General features: G+C 41.3%; 1 protein-coding gene and 2 pseudogenes across 1 annotated transcript in view; 2 read left to right on the top strand and 1 right to left on the bottom strand.

Moving 5' to 3' along the window:
- The window catches only part of DNAAF11 (dynein axonemal assembly factor 11), a 44,676-nt gene extending 35,329 nt beyond the window's left edge, over positions 1-9,347 (bottom strand). The window contains exons 1-5 of the mRNA XM_070942012.1: positions 9,313-9,347; positions 6,114-6,281; positions 5,489-5,566; positions 2,940-3,112; positions 659-891 (exon numbers count right to left, since the gene is read on the bottom strand). Coding sequence (XP_070798113.1) covers positions 659-891; positions 2,940-3,112; positions 5,489-5,566; positions 6,114-6,281; positions 9,313-9,322 — 662 coding nt within the window. The 5' untranslated portion in view covers positions 9,323-9,347. The remainder of the gene's footprint in view (positions 1-658; positions 892-2,939; positions 3,113-5,488; positions 5,567-6,113; positions 6,282-9,312) is intronic.
- A 4,922-nt stretch (positions 9,348-14,269) lies between these two features.
- LOC139315618 (phospholipid scramblase 1 pseudogene) lies at positions 14,270-15,022 on the top strand (annotated as a pseudogene).
- Positions 15,023-17,090: 2,068 nt separating this feature from the next.
- Positions 17,091-17,840, top strand: LOC139315617 (phospholipid scramblase 1 pseudogene; annotated as a pseudogene).
- The last annotated feature ends 570 nt before the right edge of the window (positions 17,841-18,410 follow it).

The following is an 18,410-nucleotide window of genomic DNA, read 5'->3' as shown; positions in this document are numbered from 1 at the left end:
AAAAGCCAATGCAATCCTAAATTGCATTAACAGAGGGATACAATCAAAGAGAGGATGGGGTCAACCTATTTTCCAAAGCACTTGAAGGCCAGACAAGGAAGAATGGATGGAAACTGATCAAGGAGAGATTCAACCTGGAAATAAAAGAGAAATTTTCTGACAGTGAGAACAATCAACCCATGGAACAGAAGTTGCCTTCAGAAGTTGTGAGAGGTTCATCACTGGAAGCTTTCAAGAAGAGACTGGACTGCCATCTGTCAGAAATGGTGTAGGTCTCTTGCTTGGGCAGGGGGTTGGACTAGATGACCTACAAGGTCCCTTCCAACTCTATTAATCTGTTAAATCTGTTAAAATGGTTCCAACCGTTGACTTTTTCTAAGTCCTTCAATATCAGATTCTGTGCCCATATTTGGCACCCTGAGCATGTGCAGAGATCTATTTCATGGATAATTTAGTGTTTGTGATAGGTGGTTTACTTTCCATTGCTAAGTATTTTAATTTTTCTATTTATTTTTAATTTTGTTCACCGCTCAAAGTCACTTGGTGAGATGAATGGCCGCTGAAAATTGACTGAAAACTAACTGAAAATTGAATAAATAAAATCCCATTCCTATATATTCAATTTTCTCTGCCCCAAATGAACTATAGAGGCACTTACGTGGGTGTTTTAATATCTGTGCATAATTGTTGATCAAACCCCAAATGCTGTCTTTTCTTCTTCTCCTTCCTTTCCTTCTGCTTTTCTTGCATCCGTCTTTCTGCCTCTTTTTTTTCTTCTTCTCTTTTCAGGAGATAGGTTTGCTCCTGCTCGTGGATTTTTCTTTCCAGCTCAGGATAGTTCTGTAAAGCCCGAATCCTTTCTGACCGTGTTATCTCTTTGCAATCCAAAAACTTTCAAAACAAGGGAGAAGGGGAGGAGAAAATGATATTTCAATGCACCAAGCAAGAAATCTATCCCTCTTTGTTTTTATGAAATTATTCTTTTTATTAAATTTAAATGATTACATTGAATAAATTCCAATTTCCTCTAGTTCCAATTATCATAAAATCAAGTGTATTGCAGTGGACGGACGACTTTTAAAAAGAAATATTATGGAATAAAAGGGCCAATGGTGGGAAGGACGGTGTCATATCGTCACCGCTACCGGCTCGGGAGAACCGGGCCAAACTGGGAGGAACCCACCACTGGACTACGTGTATAATCCTACCGTCAATTAATCCTTTAATTCAAAAGTTGTCCAACCCACATGAGCTTCTGCATATACCAACTGCCTCTATCATTAGGAACGTTTCTGGTTGGTAAGATCTGCAGGAGAAGATCAATGGGTTTATAGGCATGACAAGGTCTCCTGCCTTGTTCTACCTGGGCAACTTTAAGACTCGTGGACTTCAACTCCCAGAATTCCCCAGACAATGCAATCCTGTATGTATCACTATTGCCATAAATCTCTTTAAAGTCAGTGGTGCCCTTTTGTCGTGGCGTGCCAAAAGCGTGTGCACGGCGCATGACACCCGCCACAACCCCCACACATGCGTGTGTGACCCCCATGCTGCCCCACACTCATGCACATGTGCTCCCTATGTGCTCCCTGCGCATGCACGCGCACCTCCCATGTGCCTCCGCCCCCTCGCACATGCACGCACAACTCCCCCACGCTCCATCCGCCCCACGAGCGTGCAATCCTCCCGCATGCGCCCTGCCCTCCCACATGCATGTGCGACCCCCACCCCCCACACATGCATGTGCATCTCCCGCATGCACCCCCCCACACATACATGTGCATCTCCCGCATGCACCCCCCATACATGTGCAACTCCTGCATGCGCCCCACACACATGCACGTGCATCTCCTGCATGTGCCCTACCCCCCACGTGTGCAGCAGAGACCTGAAAACCAGCTGGCCAGTGGGAGGCGCGCACGCATGTACGGTGGAGCTGAGCTGAGGCGACGGCTCACATGCCTGCAGAGAGGGCTCTGTGTGCCACCTGTGGCACGCATGCCATAGGTTCGCCATCATGGCTTTAAGTAATATATAATGAATTCCCTAACAACAGCCCAGTACGTTTTTCTTAATCGATGTTACCTTCCTGTTTTTACTACTTTTTCTAAGGTACTTGTCTATATTTTTGCATAAGTGTGTTAACCCAAAGGTGCTTTTTCAAGAGGCAACTGGACTTCCTGGTTTTTCTTTGAAGATGTTTCGCTTCTCATCCAAGAAGCTTCTTCAGCTCATGGCACAACATAGAAACTGAGCAATGTGATATAGGCAGTACAATGCATGAGCCATGTGCAGATCTGTACATTGGGGAAACAAAACAACCACTTCATAAACGCATGGCACAACACAGGAGAACAAACTCCTCAAGACAAGATTCAGCAGTCCATCTCCATTTAAAAGACAAAGGCCACTCTTTTCAAGACAGCAAAGTCCACATTTTGGGCAGAGGGGACTGCTGGTTTGAAAGAGGGGTCAAAGAGGCCATCTAGGTCAAAATTGAATAGCCCTCTCTCAACGGGGGGGGGGGGGATACGACATCATCTATCTCCAGTCTACAACACAGTCCTTTCAACAGTTCCAAGAAGGCTCCACACCAGTTTGCCACACACTCAGGTGACCCTGAGGACACAGATAAACCTCCAGGTGACCTTAACGATCCACTAACAGAATGCAAATGTCCAGCTGTCTGCAAAGAGTATAAATCCTTCCATTCCCCACCATCCAGTCAGAGCTGAAGAAGCTTCTTGGACAAAAAGCGAAATGTCTTCAGAGAAAAACCAGGAAGTCCCAGTTGCCTCTTGAAAAAGTACCTTTGGGACAACCATGACCTGGATGACTGAGAATCTCCATAGACATAAGTGTGTTAAATTAGAGATTTCTCCCCTTGAACCAAAGGGGGCTATTGTTAATTAAATGTTATTTTAATCTAATAGACGTACTCTGAGTTGTTGTAGGGTAGCAGCCACGAACTGCCTATAGCCTTCAAAATCAGTGCATGGATTTCCTACGAGGAAGAGCTCTTCAAGATGTATATTATTTTTTAGTATTTTGACACTAGATAATTCTCCAATGAAATTTGCTGTCAGATCCAACTTCTGCAGGTCTTCACAACCTGTTTGAAAATGAAAAAGGACTTTTAAAATAGAATGATCAACTCTACACTGAATTAACAAACATTTTTATCTATCTATTATTTATTATTTTAAGTCATCAGACTGACCCCCTTCCTCATTCATCCTTTTTATGAAAGTAAATATCAGATGCTAAAGGGATAATCAACATTATTTTAAAAATGATTAAAATTTGTTTCTCAAGTCATAAAACATTTTCTCATAAAGCAGGAGATGTAAATGTTTAAACATTTATATTGTAAGTGCAAAATCAGGAAAGTGATTTATAACTTTAAGATTTCAAGACAATAACCATCAATCATATTTGTATTATTATTGCACTGCAGTGTATTATTATATTTTATTATGTTTTATATATATATATAAATATATATTTTACATATTACTTTATCATCTTTTTTTTAATTATTAATATAGATAAAAGAGCAACACGTTCAAAATCCATATAAACAGTGTGTTGTCTGGTTACAATTCTTTTGAGCAAAATTCATCATAGTAACAATAGTATACTATTGTATACAATAGTATACAATAGTATGGAGAATAGCATTCTCCAATAGTAATCTCATAACAACAGTGCTTTTCCCTCAGAATATTAATACATATTAATTATTAATAATCAAAATTAATAAGTTGCAGTAAGCAACCCTAATAATAAAATTATTATTTGTCTTGTAATTTTCTATCTGGATTCTATCGATGGTTGGATGAAAGAAACAGGAGTTAGAACTTCAAAAAATATTTTATCATCTTACTTTATACTTCGTGACCTGCCTAGAATCCCTTGGGATTTGGGTAGTCAATGCATTTTATAAATTAATAATATGCGATCAGAAACAGCAGCTTCTTCCCATCCTGTTTTTTTTATGTCCATGGCATCAAAAATATTTCTTTTTGATTTTAAACTATAATCATCCAGGACACACACATTCAGAGTAGGATGGTTAACTAGAAGTGCACAGAATTGCTGGGAGTCAGGCAACATAAATATATTACCATCGATTGCCCAGTAAACCAGATATTTAAATTGGATTTGACATTTTTATTCAGCTATCGAGTTCTTCCCAAGGACTTGGGATGTTATTATTTTACTGCTCCAGGACTGTTTTAAGTGGCCTCTTAAAACTTTGGGTTCACTCTCAAAATCACCTAAAATTGTATACAGGGATACCTCAGTACTCATCATTAATTGGTTCCGGGAGGCACAATATGTACCAAAAAGGATGAGTGGTAAACAAACATTTCCCATAGGACACGGGTCAACAACCTGCGGCTCTGAAGCCGTATTTGGCTCTTTCACCCCTCTGTTGTGGCTCCTTCTCACTCAAAATATGCATCACAACCGCCAACGTGCGACACCCGCTGGAACGTGATTTATTGAGCTGTTCAACCCCCGTTAGGCCAACCATGGATAAATCCAAGAAAAGTAAAGTTTCAGAAGAAAACAAAACATTTAATTCAACTACATATGCTAGTTTTGTGGTCGCTCAGGAAATAGTCAGGCACGGGAAGGGTTTTGTGGCTCCCGCTGTTTTTTTTTTCTGTGGGAAACGGGTCCAAATGACTCTTTGAGTGTTTAAGGTTGCAGACCCCTGCCGTAGGACATAATGGAGGGCAGGGTGTCAAACTCGATTTCATTGAAGGCGCATCAGGGTTGTGTTTGACCTCAGGGGGCCAGCTGTGTGTGTACGGCATGGGCGTGGCCATGGTAGGCATAGCCAGCACAATGTCACTCATGCCGGGGGCACTTGTGGTGGCCCGGGCAGGGCTGGGGGGAGTCCATTTTTGCTAGTAGTTTGTTTTGCTAGCACCCTGCTAGTGAAAATGGAGCTCGGGGAGCCCTGCGCGTCCTCCCCCCCGGGCTCCATTTTTGGCTTGACAGCCTCCTGAAGCCCACTGCCAGTGAAAAGGGCCCCTGTGCACAGCCCTCCCGAGCTCCGTTTTCACTGGCAGAGGCACCATGGGCCGGTCTTTCGCTGTTTCCAGGGTGGCTCCGCGGGCCAGTTCTAAACACCCCACGGGTTGGATTCAGCCCGCGGGCCTTGAGTTTGACACCCCTGATGTAGGGAGTCATAAGGCAGCTGACATCGACAGGTTCTAGATTCTAGTGTCGAGTACCAAGCAAGCAACAAGTATCGGGTCAAAATTTTTGTGCATTGAGTACCAAATTTGATGAGTTTCAAAGCAGCTGAGTATGAAGGTACCACTGTATGAGGATGTGACCATTTGAAAAATAAAGAGTTGAAAAATAAAGAGTTAAAGAGTTGAGATGCACGTGCCTTTTTTGCAGAAAAAGATGCATATGTATTAACAAGCATTCCCCATAGAAACATTCTTTGAAAGACAAATATCTTTACCTTCCAAATTTTCAAATTTTTCAATGTTGTTTAAAGCCAGATTTAAATATTCAAGCTTCTTCAATCGGCTCACATTTTCTGAAACATAATTATTACATGTGTCAGTTTTGCTAGGATACACTTAGCATTGCCAATAGTTCAGCAGTTAATCCTTAAAAAAAGAGCATCCGAACAGAAATTGAAACAGGAAAAAAAGACGTCTTAAAATACCAAAAAGATTACTTGGGCAAAATGATGAATTAATTGTGAATTAAATACACAGAATGTTTATGTCAGAAAAAGAAAAGCATGGCATGAATTAAGGATCTTCTTATTCAAATGACATCCCTCTCCACTGCAAGGATTTGGAGGATTAAGTTAAACTGCCCAGTTTTTTACTTTTGAAAAATCCAAAGGATTGTTGACTGGATTAATTTGAATAAAACACACAGATCATATCAGCATTGACTCGAAGGTTCCCTTCCCGCCCTACGATATGTCTGTATTAAGGAGACATTTGTAGTAAAGGTTAGGTCTACTTTCCCCATATTAAATGATTTTTCTTCCTTAAATTATCATATATCCTTTTCATTGCCAAGAAAGATCACTACGTATATCAATTCACTTCACAGACAAATATACCAACCAATTTTGGAGATCAAGTTGTTTTGGAGATAGAGAATTTTTAAATTTCGGCACCATTTGTCCAGATGTTCAATTTTCTCTATGTCCTGTTGATGTAGGGAAACTTCTTCTAAAGAGAACAGCTCACAGTTGTTATGCTCTGCCCGTTGTCTAACCAATTCTTCCGTGACTGAAAGACATATCACAGAACAGAGAAACAGCGTTCCTTGGGAATAAACTAAATTCATTCATCATTCATTCATTCATTTATATACAGGAGCTTCATAAAAGCAAACGGTTTTTTTTAAAAAAAACCACAATGGTAAGAATGGCAAATGTCTTGTAACATATGGCACAAACGATGTGTTTTGATTGGCATCGTCTATTGTGTTCCATTAAATGCATGCGGTCGAGAAATGGATCTTATCGGAGCAAAGGTTTTCCTTGGCAAATGAAGAATAAATGACCCAGAGGAATAATCTCACTCACATTTGAAGCGGCACTAATGAACCTTCAATACTTCATTATTTTGCAATGAAGGCTTTTTATTCAGAGGAAAGCTCAACCTTATATGCATCAATAAAAGAAAATGGCAGGAGTTTAGAGCAGCAGTCCCCAAGCCTTTTGGCACCAGGGACCAATTTTCATGGAAGATAATTTTTTCATGGATGGGCGGGGGGAGATGGTTTCGGTTTCATTCGCTCGCCTGCCGCTCACTTCCAGCTGTGCAGCCTAGTTCCTAATTGGCCACGGTACCAGTCTGGGAACCTCTTGTTTAGAAGGAAAGTCTCCCCCACCCAAAATAAATAGCTGTCAGGCCTGGAAGCCATCTTTTTCGTTGGATCTTCAGGCTTGCCACATTTACTACTGTGGGAAATTGGGAGCGGAGATTGTATGGAGCCAGGGTGATATATAGTCATAATAACATTCCTTTCTCAGAGAGTCAAGGACATCTTGCCCTGCACCTGGAGGGTGGACCTGGGAGGCATCTCCAGTTGGGACGGTGCTTGGATTGGACCACGTGATGGACATGTGGGTGCAGGGAAAGGGACTTGAACTTTCCTTTGGGTGGGGAAAAGCTGGAAGCTTTCAGATTCGGGTTTTCCCAGATGTGCCAATATGACATCTCTAATAAAATGGAACTTTGAGGAACTTCAAGCCTCGGAGGTTTCTTTCGTCGGGGGTGTTACTTGGAACCCTGACAATAGCATTCTTCTATCCCATATGGAGATTTTAAGTGACTCAAAATGTGAAGTTTCAACCATATTGCTCTATTGTCCACGTTTCTTTGAAAGATTATCCCTCCCTAAAATCAGTAAGAGGCATTTTAGAAAACCTGTATTTGAAATGTGAAGCATATACTAGTATCAGATATATCAGTATGTGGAATAAATCCTTCTTGATGGTGGTATCAAAAAGATAAAAGAATTTACAGGCAAAACCTGGGAGAGGAGATTCACCCCACAGGGATACAGACCAACCCTCGGGGGTCAGCCCCTCTTACCCGGTCCAGCCCACCTCGCAGGGTTGTGGTTGCTACAGGGGAAGCCATGTGGCCTGGCAAGGAGAGAAAAAGAGAGAGAGGAATTGAATGGAGTGAGAGATTTAAAAATATGTATGATTTATCCAATTAAACTTTAGAACCTGATTTATATTATTAAACTGAGTCTTCGGAGAGGGGCGGCATATAAATTTAATTAATTAAATTAAATTAAACTGATATTTGAGATTTAACTTATAAATTTAATTTACACTGAATAGAAAGTAATAGTTAATATTTAAGTGAATTATTTTGTATATTTTATTTTTAGATAAACTTTATAACTTGATTTATATTAAATTTATATTTGATATTTAACTTATAGATTTAATTTATATTACATTTAATAGAAAGTAACGGTTAATATTTAAGTGAATTATTTTGCAAATTTTATTTTTAGATAAACTTTATAACTTGATTTATATTAAATTTATAATATTTGACATTTAACTTATAGATTTAATTTATATTAAGAGGTAATAGAAAGTATTTAATTGCCAGTAATATTTAAGTGAATTATTTTTTTACATTTAAGTATATATTTATATAAATATATAAAATGCTGTATCATATATATACGTATATATAAATGCATGCATATCTGTCTTCTTAAGTTTGCGTGGGTGTGTGTATGTAAAAAGTTAAAATCTTGGGTGTTTTCCCCGTCATTATAAATTTGTTAGTTAAAATGTTTAAAATCCTGGCTATGATCACAGCTCAGAATCCTCTAAATTCCCAAACAAAAACTTTTTTAAGGTCTTTCAAAAAACTCTGGCTGAAATCCTAACCAACACTTTAAGATTAGACAACGTTTCGACAAGCTCTCTACCTTGTCGTCTTCAGGCCTTTATTATCAGTTTAGAAATGCATGCATATATATATATATATATATGCATATTCTTTCTAGCCAGGTTTTACCTATGTAAACTTAGTTGTTCTTCAGCCCTAGGTTCTGTGAAATCTCATTCACAAGTTCTTGGGCCCTTTTTCTGCTGACAAACTGCAACTCTGTGTTGCTTCCTGGGAACAGAGTTGCAGTTTGTCAGCAGAAAAAGGGCCCAAGAACTTGTGAATGAGATTTCACAGAACCTAGGGCTGAAGAACAACTAAGTTTACATAGGTAAAACCTGGCTAGAAAGAATATGCACATAAAAGCCTATGAAAAAAAAAAAAAAAAAGATATATATATATATACATATACATATATATATATATATATATATATATATATATATATAGGTCTTTGGTTATATATATATATATATATATATATATATATATATATATATATATAAATAATTATGCATATATCGGTATTTATATAATATCAATTATATAAATTAATTTGACAATTAAAATTATATGCAAATACACACACACACACTTCTATTGACTAATAATAAATCAGGGGATGGGGCTGATGGGTTTTGTAGTCCAACACCCTACAACCCTGCAGATGCCAGGACTGAGGGAGCCTGGTTCGAAAGCTGCTTTGCCTTTCCTCCCTCGTGGGGGGGGGAGGGGGCGCGGGGGACCACAAAGCCCATCACGGCGTGGCCGATGGGACTTGTCGTCCGCCCTTTCTGGACGAGGCCGGCTTTGCAGGTGGTCTCCGGAAGCCCCACGTAGCAAACTCGGGAGCTTCTCTCCATGCCACCGCGGCTGAGGAGCGGCTACTCACTCCGCACCATGCCGGTCGCCGCCCTCGCCTCCCTCGGCCGCTTCTACAGGCCGCTGGCGGGGACACTGCTTTGCGGTCGCCACGGCAACCAGACGAGGCGGGGTTACGCACAACGCTAGGCCCCGCCCACTTCGGGCGGAGGAAAGCAACTCAAGAGATGAGAGAAGGGAGCCAATCTACCCACAGTTCCGGTGCTGCAGCGTTCTCCGAGTGGCTGCCCCAATGCGGTGTCCTCTAGCCGGGAAGGACTCCAATTTCAGATTAATCAAATCAGATTAGTCAGATAAACAGAGTTGGAAGGGATCTTGTAGAGGTCATCTACTCCAACCCCCCCACCCGCCCTTCCATTATTTCCCCCATCCACCCACCCAGGCGCCTGTAGAATGGGTAATGCAGTCAATAAATTTGATGAATGGGCTGCAGCCGTTTGGGGAAAGGCACTTTGCAGATTAAAGTGAAGAATTATTTTTCTCCCCTCCTCCTCCGATCTGTTTCTCGGATTTGCGTGGAAAAGAACGTAAAGAGGAGTCGCTCGCATACCGGAATTGTTGAAATATTCTGGGCGGGTAGTGTTTTCTATGGAGATAGGGACAGATTAGAAGCGCCCGCCTTCCCATTTAGCATTTGGCAGAGAGATTTTAACTGATGGGAAAGTCCATAAATCAGAGGTCTTCAAACTTGGCAGCTTTAAGACTTGTGGACTTCAACTCCCAGAATTCTCCAGCCAGCTATGCTGGCTGGAGAATTCTGGGAGTTGAAGTCCACAAGTCTTAAAGCTGCCAAGTTTGAAGACCTCTGCCATAGACTATTATTATTATTACAGATAATAGTCCTTGACTTACGACCGCAACTGAGCCATGGCTCAGCGAGACAGTGGCTAAGCGAGACAGTGTTTAAGTGAGTTCTGCTCCATTTTACGACCTTTCTTGCCACCGCTGTTAAGCGAACCACTGCAGTTGCTAAGTTAGTAACAGACGTTTGTTAAGTGAATCTGGCTTCCCCGTTGACTTCGTCAGAAAGTCTCAAAAAGGGGATGACATGACCCCAGCACACTCCCACCGTCATAAATATGAATCGGTTCCCATGCGTCTCAATGCTGATCACATGATGCCAACAGTCACAAATGTGAAAAAATGGTCATCATTCATTTTTTCCGTGTTGTTTATAACTTTGGTCACTAAATGAATGGTTGTGAGTTTATTTATTAAACTTGTCCTCAGTAAGTTTGTTTGATTTTGGCATGCTAACTTAGGTGAGCCCAAGGATTGTGGTTTGAAAGCTACAACTTTCAATAACAAAGCAATTTTGTGACCCAAACTATTCAAGGGCCAAATTAACTGATGGGCTTATTTGTAAAAGAATGAGTATCCTGCTGCATTGTATTTTGTCTTTTTGACTTGGCTCACTTTCCTCCTTAAAATCTATGTATACAGGTAGTCCTCGAGTTACAATTGCAATTGAGCCCAAAATTTGTGTTGCTTAAGTGAGACATTTAAGCAGTGGTGAAATTTAAAATTTGTTACTACTGGTTCTGTGGGTGTGGCTTCGTGGTGGTGGTGGGGTAAATGTGACTGGGTGGGAGTGGCCAATTATTTTTCTTTTAAAACCATTTTTTCTACAACCTCTTTCGGCGAAGTGATTGTAAAAAAATGCTTTCAAAAGGCTCTGATGATCCCAGCTGAGTTGCCTGATCGGCAGAGGCTTTTTTTCTTTTAAATGCCTCTGCCGATCAGGCAACTCAGCTTGGATCGTCAGAGGCTTTTAAAAGAAAAAAAAAAACCTCTGCCGATCAGGCAACTCAGCTTGGATCGTCAGAGGCATTTAAAAGAAAAAAAAACCTCTGCCAATCAGGCAACTCAGCTGGGATCATCAGCTGATGATCCCTTTGACGATCCCAGATGAGCCGCGCGATCATCAGAGGCTTTTTTTTTTACTTTTAAAAGCATTTTTTCGGCCAAAGAGGTAGTAGAAAAAATGCTTTTAAAAATTAAAAGAAAAAGTCTCTGATAATTGTGGGGCTCAGCTGGGCATGGAGTGGGCAGGGATTTTTGCTACCGGTTCTCCGAACCTCCCGCCTCCATCGCTACCGGATCGGGCGATCCAGTCTGAACCGGGAGCATTTCACCCCTGCATTTAAGTGAATTTTGTGCCATTGTGCAACCTTTCTTGCCGTAGTTAGGTGAATCACTGCAACTGTTAAATTAGTAACATGGTTGTTAAGTGAAACTGCCTTCCCCATTAACTTTGTTTGTCAGAAGGTCGCAAGAAAGGACCATGGGACTCCCCAGACACTGCAACCGTCATAAATATGAGTCAGTTGCCAACATCTGAATTTTGATCACGTGAGCATGGGGATATTGCAATGGTTACAAGGGTGAAAAATATGACTGGTCACTTTTTTCAGTGTTGCAACATGGAACGGTCACTAAACTAATGGTTTTAACTCAAAGACTAGCTGTATTCATTTTTGACAAACTTGGGTTTATTATTAACTCTAAGATATATTCTTCAGCAGAAAAGCATCCAGCAGGAATTGCTTTTTGCCATAGGAAAATTAAATGAAGCTTAATGCTCACAGCGAGGGCAAATATAACAGTGCTTTACACTCCTGAATTGAACTGCAATTCAATTCAAGAGTGAACTTTGCTATAAGAACATATACAGTATTTCCTGACTAATATCTCCACTAACAAGCCAGGAAGATACCACTTGGTGTAGAGCAGGCAGGGGTGTCAAACTCACGGCCAGCGGACCACATCTGGCTCGCAGAGCTGGCCTGGAAATATCAAAGGCCCATGGCTGCCTCTACCAGCCATTTCTATTTACTATCCTAGAAATTTACCTCTGCTGTTAGATTGTATTATTTATTTATTTATTTATTTATTTATTTATTTATTTATTTATTTATTTATTTATTTATTTATTGAATTTCTATACCGCCCTTCTCCCGAAGGACTCAGAGCGGTGAACAGATTAAGATTTCATATACATATAATTTTTTTTTTAAACAGTAAATAATAAATTGAGTCAACTTGGTGTATCTGCTAAGACCTTGGCATAGAATTTAGATGTTTATGCTAGCCCTGCTTGTTGAAACAGAAAGGTCTTCAGGGCACGTTGGAAAGTGCAAAGATCTGGGATTATTCGTATTCCAGGGGGTATTTTGTTCCAAAGAGTAGGTGCCCCCACAGAGAAGGCTCTCTCCCTTGGAACTACTAGACGACATTGTTTTAATGATGGTACTATGAGTAGGCCTACTCTGTGAGAGCGTATTGGTTGGTGGGAGGTTATCGATTGCAGCAGGTGGTCTCGTAAGTACTCAGGTCCTAAGCCATGGAGCACTTTAAAGATAAGAACCAACACCTTGAAGCGCACTCGGAAGGCCAACGGAAGCCAGTGCAGCTCACATAGAAGAGATGTTACATGTGAGCGCCATGTTGCTCCCATAATTACTTGCGCGGCCGCATTCTGGACCAGTTGGAGCTTCCGGGTGCACTTCAAGGGAAGCCCCATGTAGAGAGCATTGCAGTAGTCAAGTCAGGAAATGAAGAGGGCTTGAGTGACTGTGAGTAATGAGTCCCGGTCTAGAAAGGGATGCAATTGGCGAATCAGGCGAACCTGATAGAAAGCTCCTCTGGCCACGGCTGTTATATGATCTTCTAAAGACAGTCGTGCATCCAGGAGGATGCCTAAATTGAGAGCTTTCTCTGCGGGGGTCAATGACTCATTATCATGTTATTTATGCTATTGTATTTTTATTATTAGTTGAATAATAAAAATACAATCATATAAATAGCTTTTCTGCCTGGAAAAGCAATTAACTATTAAACAATGGGGTATAAATTTAGAAATAAAACGTTTAGTGGAATATGAAGAATAAGTAATAAATGTTTGCCAGCAATATCTGGTAGATGAGATAGGAAAATGGTTGTAGTAAAGAACTGTGGAAAGAAAGAAGGGGGAAAAATGGACCTTGCAAATTGCTGTCAGAGAAACTAGGAGATGATGAATTGTAGTCCTGCTTTAAGCACGAAAGCTGGCTGGGTGACTTTGGGCCAATCACCAGGTGGATGTGAGTTCTAGTCCCAATTTAAGCATGAGAGTCACTTTGGTGACTTTGGCTGAATCACCAGGAGACAGTGAGTTCTAGACATGAAAGCTGCTTGGGTTTCGGCTCAGAATCCACACACTTAGATTAACTATATTATGTATAAAGAAAGATTTATACAACTCTTTAAAACAATCTCACCGACAAGGGGAGAAATTTGTATACTGTTCTGTTCAATATTCTAGACCAGTGTTTCTCAACCTTGGTAGCTTGAAGATGGGTGGACTTCAACTCCCAGAATCCCCCAGCCAGCAGCACTGGCTGGGGGATTCTGGGAGTTGAAGTCCACCCATCTTCAAGCTACCAAAGTTGAGAAACACTGGTCTAGACAGACCCTTGAGTAGGAGTTGGTGGGCTACCAAAAAGATTTCTGAAGTCCACCAAGAACAACGCGAGGCGCTATTTGTACCTAAATAGGACCCTTTGAAACTTCAAAGCAGCTGAAACAACACTGACCATGTCTGAACTGGTCCAGGAGGGTTGCCTGCTGTTGATCGTAGATAATTTCCTCTACTGGAAGTCAAGACAACCATACGGGAGGATCCTGCTTTCATCTTACTTGCCTATGTTGCTATTTTAGGTCCAGCTGGGTTTTCTTGACACTAGGACAAAGCTGAGGTACAAAAATTGTGACACAACAATAGGCCCAACAGGTAAGTAGTACCCTGTTTAGCCTTGGAAAAGGGTTGTGTAGTTTTAGATGCAGACAGAGGCTGATGGGACCCAACTGTCCTTCACAGGATACAATCGCTTCACCAATGCAGAAGAAGAAGCTAAACCAGTGACTACAAAGATCTACCAGGTGAGCATGGGAGAATTTCTGGACCAAAACTGTACGGACCTGCAAAAATGAACCGAGCTCCTGCAACATATAGCACCCCCTTCAGTTACACATGGATGCCATTACCACCTTCGTTTGCCATCTGTCCTCCTGGGCTGGAATATTTATCCCACCTTGATTGGTTATTAATCCACCAGAAATATGAAGTTCTGGAGCTGATCACGTCTTTTGAAACAGCCAACAAGTACGAAGTGAGAAACAGGCTGGGAGAAATGGTGTATTTCGCCACAGAAGAGAACAACTGGTGCGTGAGGAATTGCCTCGGGACCTTGCGGCCTTTCACCATGGTGATCTCGAACCACGTGGGACAGCAGGTCATCCATCTCGTGAGACCTTTCCGTTGTGACGGCTGCTGTTGCCCGTGCTGCTTGCAAGAATTGGAAATCCAGGCCCCGCCAGGTTTACCCATTGGCTTCATCCAGCAGGTGTGGCACCCCCTTCTTCCCAAATTTGTAATCCAAAACGAAGCTCACAAAGATGTCCTGAAAATCGTTGGACCTTGCATAACGTCTGCCTGCTTTGGCGATGTGGTATTTGAAGTGTTGGCACTAGATGAAAAGACCAGCGTCGGAAAGATTTCTAAGAAGTGGGGAGGTGTTCTCCAGGAGTACTTCACCGATGTGGATTTCCTCGGAATTTCATTCCCTCTTGATCTGGATGTTAAAATGAAAGCAGTGATGCTCGGGGCTGGTTTTCTCCTTGATTTCATTTTCTTTGAAGAAGTTGGAGCAGGTGGAGGAAGATGTAGTGTTTGGTGTTAAAAAGCTGACCATCCTTGCATTATAAAACCTTTAGAGAAAGTCCTTGTGTTGATCTATTCTTCCTTGGCTAAAACGGGGAGCCAGGATTTGTGACTCGAGATTGTTTTGGGATAACAAACATTAAAGCTTATTCTTGATAATATTTGGTCCATAAACTTTTCCTGCACTTGTAGGAGAAGAACTATTTCAGGACGTGACTGTATTTTAGGCAGCCTTTCAAACCGAAAGGAAAGAAGTTTTCTTCGTCTTACGGTTTGGTTAAGAAATCTTGGGTGTTTCTTTTTAGGTTCCTTTCGTTTGTGCATCGTAATTTTTGAGATCTGATGGAAGAGTGCATAGAAATAACAATAAGAAGATATTCCAGCATGTTATAATTATACTGCATCCGGTGTAGCTGTAGGACTGAAATACTACATCTTCAGAAAGAGATGTATTCTGGTTTGAAAGCTGTGGTCTTTAATAGAAGGTAGAATAACAGGTTTGGGAGGGATCTTAGAGGTCTTCTAGTCCAACCCCTGCTCAGCAGCAACTGTGTGATCCCAACCATTCCAAATTAACTGGGGAGTTTATGTCCAAAAGAACGAGTATCCTGCTGCATTGTATTCTCTCTTTTTAACTTGGCTCAGCTCTGTCCCTCAAATCTATGTTTATTCATTCCTTTTGGATGGACTTGGGTTTTTTTATCAGCTCTGAAATATATTCTTCAGAAAAGCAGCATCTGGCAGGATTTGCTTTTTGCCATACAATTTTGAAAGGAGAATTAAAAGCTCTGGAAAGAGCACTCCCCGGAGATACGGACGATAACAGATCTGCGCGCTTTCCAACGTGCCCTCAAAACATTCCTATTCCAGCAGGCCGGCCTGGCCTAACCTCTTTTTTAAACTGTTTTTAAAATTTTAAATTTGTCTCATAAATTTGGGGTGTTTTCAGTTTTGTTTTCTGGGCCAAATTATTTAATTGTATTTTAATGGTTTTTTTAACATTTGTATTATATGTATTTTATCTTTTGGCTGTTCACCGCCCTGAGTCCTTCGGGAGTAGGGCGGTATACAAAATAAATAAATAAATAAATAAATAAATAAATAAATAAATAAATAAATAAATAAGTCAATGTGATGGCAGACAAACAATTGGTTATCCTCTAGAATTGCACAGCCCTGCAAAATGACTGAAGTAAGAATACATACTGAATTTCTTGACTGATAACTCCACCAACAAGGCAGAAAGATATAAGTACGACAACCAGTTTGTGTAGAGGTTAAGGAAACTAGGAGATGATGAATTCTAGTCCTGCTTTAAGCATGAAAGCTGGGTGGGTGACTCCTGGGCCAATCACAAGGTGGGATGTGAGTTCTAGTCCTGCTTTAGGCATGGAAAGCGATTTGGTGACTTTGGCCGAATCACCAGGAGACGGTGAGTTCTACACATGAAAGCTGCTTGGGTTTCTCCTCAGAATCCACACACTTAGATCAACTATTACGTATAAAGAAAGATTTAAACAACTCTTTAAAAGAATTTCACCGACAAGGGGAGGAATTTGTACGTGGTTCTGTTCGATATTCTAGACAGACCCTTGAGTAGGAGTTGGTGGGCTACCAAAAAGATTTCTGAAGTCCACCAAGAACAACGCGAGGCACTGTTTGTACCTAAATAGGACCCTTTGAGACTTCAAAGCAGCTGAAGCAACACTGACCTTGCCTGCTGTTGATCGTACATAATTTCCTCTACTGGAAGTCAAGACAGCCATACAGGAGGATCCTGCTTTCATTTTACTTGCCTATGTTGCTATTTTAGGTCCAGCTGGGTTTTCTTGACACTGGGACAAAGCTGAGGTACAAAAATTGTGACACAACAATAGGCCCAACAGGTAAGTAGCACCCTGTTTAGCCCTTGCAAAGGGTTGGGTTGTGTAGGTTCAGATGCAGGCAGAGGCTGATGGGACCCAACTGTCCTTCAAAGGATACAATCGCTTCACCAATGCAGAAGAAGAAGCTAAGCCTGTGACTACAAATATCTACCAGGTGAGCATGGGAGAATTTCTGGACCAAAACTATACGGACCTGCAAAAATGAATCAAGCTCCTCCAACACATAGCCCCAACCCCAATTATACATGGATGCCATTACCACCTTCGTTTGACGACTGTCCTCCTGGGCTGGAATATTTATCCCAACTTGATTGGTTATTAATCCACCAGAAGTATGAAATTCTGGAGATTATCACGTCTTTTGAAACAGCCAACAAGTACGAAGTGAGAAACAGGCTGGGAGAAATGGTGTATTTCGCCAGAGAAGAGAGCAACTGGTTTATGAGGAATTGCCTCGCGTCCTTGCGGCCTTTCACCATGGTGATCTCGAACAACGTGGGAGAGCCGATCATCCATCTCGTGAGACCTTTCCGTTGTGACGGCTGCTGCTGCCCGTGTTGCTTGCAAGAATTGGAAATCCAGGCCCCGCCAGGCTTACCCATTGGCTACATCCAGCAGCTGTGGCACCCCTGTCTGCCCAAATTTGTAATTCAAGACAAAGCTCACAAAGATGTCCTGAAAATCGTTGGACCTTGCATAACGTCTGCCTGCTTTGGCGATGTGGTATTTGAGGTGATGGCACTAGATGAAAAGACCAGCGTCGGAAGGATTGCTAAGAAGTGGGGAGGTGTTCTCCAGGAGTTCTTCACGGATGTGGATTTCCTCGGAATTTCATTCCCTCTTGATCTGGATGTTAAAATGAAAGCAGTGATGCTTGGGGCTGGTTTTCTCCTTGATTTCATTTTCTTTGAAGAAGGAACATGTGGAGGAAGGTGGACTGTTTGGGGTTAAAAAACTGACCATCCTTGCATTATAAAACCTCTAGAGAAACTCCTTGTGTTGATCTATTCTTCCCTGGCTAAAATGGGGAGCCAGGATTTGTGACTCGAGATTGTTTTGGGATAACAAATATTAAAGCTTATTTTTGATAATATTTAATCCATAAACCTTTCCTGTAATTGTAGGAGAAGAACTACCATATTTTTCGGAGTATAAGACACACCTTAGTTTTTCGGGAGGAAAATAGGAAAAAAGGTGATTGGCAGGTGGATCGGCCTCCCGGAATACCCTCAAATCAGCTGTTCCCAGAGGTGAATTTTAGTAACAGGTTCCTTGGTTGTGAGCTCTGTGCCTTGCTTTTTTTTTTATGCCTCTGAAATTTCTGAAACTCTGTTTCAGAAAAAAACTTTTTTTCCTGCTTCTGAAAGCCTCCGAAACAGAGCTTCAGAAAAAAAAGCCTCTGAAGCTCTGTTTGGGGGCTTTTTTTCTGAAGCTTCATTTCTGATCCTTTTTTCAGCCTCTGAAACCTCCATTTGAGAAGCTGGATAGGACTACATTCGGAGTATAAGACGTACTCAGATT

The sequence above is a fragment of the Pituophis catenifer genome, unplaced genomic scaffold (assembly GCF_029215685.1).
Source record: "Pituophis catenifer annectens isolate HBS135680 unplaced genomic scaffold, rPitCat1.0.hap2 SCAF_3, whole genome shotgun sequence".
NCBI lineage: Eukaryota > Metazoa > Chordata > Lepidosauria > Squamata > Colubridae > Pituophis > Pituophis catenifer.
Note: the sequence above shows the minus strand (reverse complement) of the source record. Positions and strands in the feature narration are given on the sequence as shown.